Genomic DNA, 6,000 nt, shown 5'->3' on the forward strand with positions numbered 1-6,000 from the left:
CGGCGGCATTGAGGCACACGGAACATGCACAGCGCTTCTCTCTCCCACTGTGTCCCTGATTCAGCCGAACTTAAGGTCGAAGCGAAGCTTCGATCCGTTGGACTTGTACTGTTTTTTTTTTCTCAACGTATATATGACTGCTTCACTGCCCTGATGAAACACATGGCACAAGGTCAAACGAATAACTTTTTCCTAGTTCATCTACTCCCTGGTTAAAAGCACCCTTGTAAAACTGGTCTATAGACAGTCTATAGACTCCACTGCCTTCTTATAGATATTTCCCTTCGTCTATTCACAGTCAATAAACTCTCTACAGAAGAAAGTCTACGGCATTAAATCTATAGATAGACTACAGACTCTCTATTGGATTTGTATTGCATATAGAATATTCTCTAGGATTTGCCTACAGACTGTCTATAAACCTTATAAACAAAAGTCTATGGACAGTCTATAGACAGTCTATAGACTGTCCAAGGAAATTTTTGTCAGGGCAGTGCCATCACCATTAATTTGTTTCAGATTATACGATGCTTATTGTATTTTCATTGTGCTTTAGTGTGCATAAGAGACGCTACTACTCGCCAAAAACAGCAGCCCGAAGGAAGCACCTTGATTCAACGTTTACGCAAGAATATCGATCTCGCTCCAAGATGCCAAGGAAACCGCTTCCGATATTTATAGCAAGCGTTTTGCTAGCTTTCAAACAGGCACAGCAAGGAAAAACAAGAAAGCAAACTAGCCGCGCAAATTCCTTTTTGGAAATGACTTCACGCTTGGCTTAAATGGCGTGGTCGTTGATGACACCTAGCATAAACTCCAGCAGTTGCGGCAGAGCCGGCCATTCGTCTCCCCTTACTAACTGTTCGTAACTGTTCACGGCTCGAAAAGCAGGCACGATGGGCACTGCGCCCAGGAAACGAGTCGTTTTCCCCTCTGGCACTAGTTTCACTCCGTGCAAGACCGTTATTCTCGACCAGTGACGGCGAACACGCATGCAGCACAACCCCGCCGGACGTGGAAAGGAGCCAGACCTCAAACTTCTTGTATCGCTGGGTTATCTTGTCGACGGTGGCATCCAGCTGGTCGGCGATGTGCCCCAGCTGCTTGGCCAGCTCCTCCACGTGTCTCGCCATGCACAGTGAGCAGTAGGTGAGCTTGCAGTGCTCGCAGAAGACGCTGCTGCCGCTGACCGTCTGGCAACCGCAGCACTGGAGCAGTTCGTCCATCGAGGCGTAGTCCGACTCCAGAAGGTCCAGGATGTTCTGCAGGTGGATGCTGGACGGGAACCCCGAGATGCCTTCCTTGGGCAGGGGCACTTCGGCGCGGCACTTGGCGCAGCGCAGACGGCTCGCGTCGGCCGACATCACGCTGTTCTGCAGACAGAGGAAGCAGAAGGCGTGCTGGCAAGGAAGCATCTTGGGCCGGTGTAGGCGGTCGAGGCAGATGGGGCACTGCACCATTTCCTTGAGGCTTTCCGTGCCCTTGGAACTCAGTATCGTGATGGACGCCTGTCGTTGAGCTTCAGTGCCACCGTTACCGTTCACTTGAGGAGAAGCGGAACCGTTTGGTTCAACGGCAGACTCAGTTCCCGCACTGTATCCGTTGACGCTACCGTTGATCGTTGGCGTTGAAGGGTGGAAACCGTTCTGCGGTGAGGAAGAGTGTACGCTCGCTGGAGCGACTGCGGCCTGTGGGCAGATGGGTATGGACTCCGTGGAAGTCGATGAGGAAGTCCCGTTGGAGGAGGAGTGCCGAGAGGCCGGATAGCTGACGGTCGTCGACGTCGTGGACGAAATGGAACTTGCCGGCCCTCCGCCCGACGTGGACGGAGTGTTGAAGTGGCTTCGGTAGTCTGACACGGAAGCCCCCGCGGGACTGCAGGAAGGGGTTGCAGGAGCCGTCCTCACCTCCATCTTACTGGGATAGTGAACCAGCTTCGGCTGCGGGATCCTGCGGCAGGCGGACAAACGGGAGGATATGTCAGTCTGGTACGGGCAGCTGATCCGGCTAATGCGCAGCGTGTATTAGACACTGAATTAGAGAATACAATGACACAGGAAATTAACAAGTACCTAAAGGAAATGCAAATACTTGCTACAATGCTGTTTCTTGTGTTTATTTTGGCTTTTTTTTTAACTTCAGGTGCAATTAAACGGAAACAGGAACGTGGTGGCGTTAATTAACCTCTCGTGTTAGATACCACTGTGCTCACTAAAATATTTAGCGCCCATAAATGGTTGCCCAAAATTCAGTACACCGGAAGCTGTTTTTTACAACTACACGACGCCACAGAATATACAACATGAAATGGAAGAATGAGGTTTATGAGGTTTAACGTCCCAAAGCGGCTAAGGCTATGAGAGACGCCGTAGTGGAGGGCTCCGGAAATTTCGACCACCTGGGGATCTTTAACGTGCACTGACATCGCACAGTACCCGGGCCTCTAGAATTTCTCCTCCAAAGAAATTCAACCGCCGCGGCCGGGATCGAACCCGCGTCTTTCGGGTCAGCAGCCGAGCACCATAACCACTGAGCCACCACGGCTGTCATTAAGACTGTCAACATTATATGCAGGTATCAGGACACGCACAAATATATCATGCGCAATAACTTTTCACACAAGTAGTCTTTTACTACGGAGTGATAAAATGTTTGCGGGCCGAACTAATACGCACTCCCTAACTACAATAAAACATCACCTTATATTTCGTACATAGGCAAAAACGCCGCTAGAGGCGTTGACTTTTTTTGGATATAATTGAATCAGGGACTTTCTTGAAGTAAGCGGCATCAGCGGAGTCTATCTCAGTCCGCCACTTCCTTTGCACAAGAATATGCTGCTGAGATGGGCGATATCGAAAGGTACACACCCTGTGAAAAGTGTTCGAGCCAAATGATTTCCGTTCCAACCGCATAGTCGAACACTCCCCGCCTCCCTACAAACCAAACGGTCTTGAAGGGGGAAAACGAGAATTTCCCTCACCCTGCAGGTACCTAGAGCTTATGGGCCTGAGGAGTTTTAACAGTCCGTATATTCGGGGCTTTCGTGCTCTTGTTTGATCATGTGGTATACATGTACCCGGACCTAAGATCGGGCGTACCCAGATTTCGATGTTGAATTGTAACGCAAAGAAACCCGACGGACGGACAGCGCTTTTTAGTTTGTCCGTGTCTTACTTTCTGTCCGTCGTGTTTCCTTTGAGCCACAATTTACAGTGCACATTAACCAACTTGTCCAAGGTTCGATATTGATTTGTCTTCAGAAGTAGGGTGCAAGGGAAGAGTGAACAGTATAGGACTACCACTGTCGCTTGTACATCCCGCAGGAGGAAAAAATGTCAGGGAGACTTGTATTATACGCGCAAGCCGTGCGAACTGGGAGGAACCAAAGGGGTTCAGCTGCTCTAGTAGAACGTGTAAAGCCCACATGTAGAATATATTGTGACGAAGACGACGAAGCTGGCATTGGCGCGGGACGGAGCGCTCGCGCTAGTCCAGCGGCCATTAAATCATCTCTTGTGCATGGTTCATCGCGCCTCATTCTTCGGCTGGCCGCCACGTAACAATATGAATGCCCCCAGTTCAATAATCATGCGGTGTACTCGGTGCATATCTACATTTCGAGGCAAAAAATCCTTAATTCAAATTAAGACGAAGAGATGCTGCCACAACAATGGTCCCCACGGACGGAATGTGTTTTGGCGCAGCTGCCAAACAAGAGTGCCACGGGGGGACAATGAAGCCGCACGGAAAGCCCTCGACAAAGTTGGCACCGCAAACCGCTCGTCACAGCCGCACCCGGACGCGCACGAGTGCACGCATTACGCTCCTTCTTCAGTTCTCGCTTCCTCGAGGTACCCCGGCGATTACCCCTACCGCACTCGTCACACCACTTTCCCCGCTGCGGACGTCCAGTCGCAAATGCGCCGAAATAACGCGTTTCTTTTCGTCTCTCCTCCCAGTTTACCTCGTTGTGCGTGGTTCCGACACGGAAATCTCACGGTACCCATGGAAGAGTCATCATGTATGCTTCGTTCGATCACCGAAAATAACACGTTCGGTTCCGCAGCCTCCCGCAGCTGGCACGAGCCAGAATGCGCAACACAAGCACCGCCTGCCTTTCCTCGCAGGATCCATCATTGCGGTTGGTCTCTTCCACGCCCCAAGATTCTCCGTGCGGCTTCATGCGGATCTCCAGCGATGCCTTCGCGTCTCTACGTCGCCGTTCTAGGAGGTACCAAGCCGAAAATGTTATGCAATAAAGATGAAGAAAGCTGAACGACAGGAAAGCTGCGAAGCGTCAGCAGCTGTTCACAGCACCTGTGACTGGCTTAGCAGTGGTAACAATACAGCAAGCACTGCTACTAGTCGTCGTTGTTTTTCCCCCAAGGAATGCAAAGAAACAACGTCTCGCGCTGCCGGCAAATGACAGCGCATAGGCGCGCCTTGTTAATGCTCATTTTCGACCCTGAACTCTCTCATCCAGTAGCCGTCCGCTGGCCTGTATTTATAGCCGTGGCTTCGATGCCCAACGCTCACCGCTAGTCAATTAGCCTACGGAGACCGAACAAATATCGCTAAAGGAAAGTATTTGGCGCTGGCCGCAGGTAGGACTGGTCGGCACTTTCTGAGGTTCGCCGCCGTGCTCCTATAGGTAGCTGTTGGGAAGAATATTACATGACCTCGATCGTGCCCCGCCATAGAGTTATTGCTTCATCTTTTTCGCTCGTTATTTCATTTGCTTCATCGGCTACGCCAAGCTTGCCTCAACTAGAGAAGGAAAACCAGCGCAGAAACACGGGACGAGAAAGAGCACGACGCCACATCGCGCTGACTAACAACTCGTTTTTATTCCGCCAGAAGCGAAATATACACCTGGAAAAGCAACAAAGCCTAGCTACGTAAAAAGGCTCAACAACCCTTTCATGGCTTGGATGATTTGCGGTTGTCTCTGTCTTTCCATTTATGTCAGCGTGTTTGGCACAATGGGAAGAAAAATATACTTGCCAGAGTTAAGGAACCAATCAGAAGCTTCACATTCCGCGTAAAATTCCGTATTTAGATAGCAGCTACGTAAAAGGCCGCCGCTCTGTTTGTCAAACAGGTGTCCGCGGACACTTTCGAGGCCCTCTGAAACTCAGCCTATTCAATGACGTCTCCTATACGCTTTCGTGCTGGATGAAGGCATCTAATGGAGTTTCATGCGCTTATTCAAGTCCGAGATATGAGATGGATAACGCCTATTCATGGGCTTGTATTTCCATAGCACTCCATTAAGCACATAATTTCAATCTAGTTGCCCAAAGCATAGATTAGTGGAATAAACTGGCACGGCACTACTTTGTTTCCGGTTGTTTTCACACCCATTAAACAGGCTTAAAGGTGAAATTAGCCGTCCTGGCTATTCATTCTTTATCATAACACTTCTATCGATACTCTCATGGGCATGTCGGCAGCTTTCTTCCATAGAAGACATAGGCACGTATTTGACCGAGATGGACTGCTCCTGTAAAGCAAGATCACGTGTTGTTCCTCTCAAAAACCGACAACGTTTCGCGTTGCACAAAACGGACACTGGCACTGAATTGGAACTGCTAACTGGACAAGTAATGCAACGATAGGATAAGTAAAGCACGTGTCAAATAAAGGACCCTACTGTTATAAGTCACAACAAGACGCCTGAGTTCAGGCAGTAGCAAAGCCTTCGATTCTGCTTTTTCATATCACGCATATAGGCGCCTTATATTTTCCTCAAGGCGCCCGAACTGCGCTCGGAAGACGTCCCACGTTCGCACGTATCCGGACGAACCCGCGCCGCCTATTTAATATTCGTAGCTGCTATCTGGCCAAAGTATGTGCTTAGAAAGGGCACTGACATCCTGGAATGGAACAGTTTGTTCACCTGTGAGCTCGATGTTGTAATTTCCAAGCTATAGTCGGATACAACTTAAGAAGGCAGCGACTTTTCCCCGTCAAAGGACCCCCCTCCCAGCCAGTGGC

General features: G+C 49.9%; 1 protein-coding gene across 2 annotated transcripts in view; it reads right to left on the reverse strand.

Moving 5' to 3' along the window:
* LOC149343323 (uncharacterized) overlaps positions 1 to 6,000 on the reverse strand; it is a 41,053-nt gene that overhangs the window by 7,623 nt on the left and 27,430 nt on the right. For both annotated transcript variants that reach the window (XM_089545832.1, XM_089545831.1), the window contains exon 2: positions 1,032 to 1,950. In XM_089545832.1, the coding sequence (XP_089401958.1) occupies positions 1,032 to 1,950 (919 nt within the window). The remainder of the gene's footprint in view (positions 1 to 1,031; positions 1,951 to 6,000) is intronic.

The sequence above is a fragment of the Amblyomma mixtum genome, chromosome 5, assembly GCF_055824585.1.
Source record: "Amblyomma mixtum isolate Tamu chromosome 5, ASM5582458v1, whole genome shotgun sequence".
NCBI classification, from domain to species: domain Eukaryota; kingdom Metazoa; phylum Arthropoda; class Arachnida; order Ixodida; family Ixodidae; genus Amblyomma; species Amblyomma mixtum.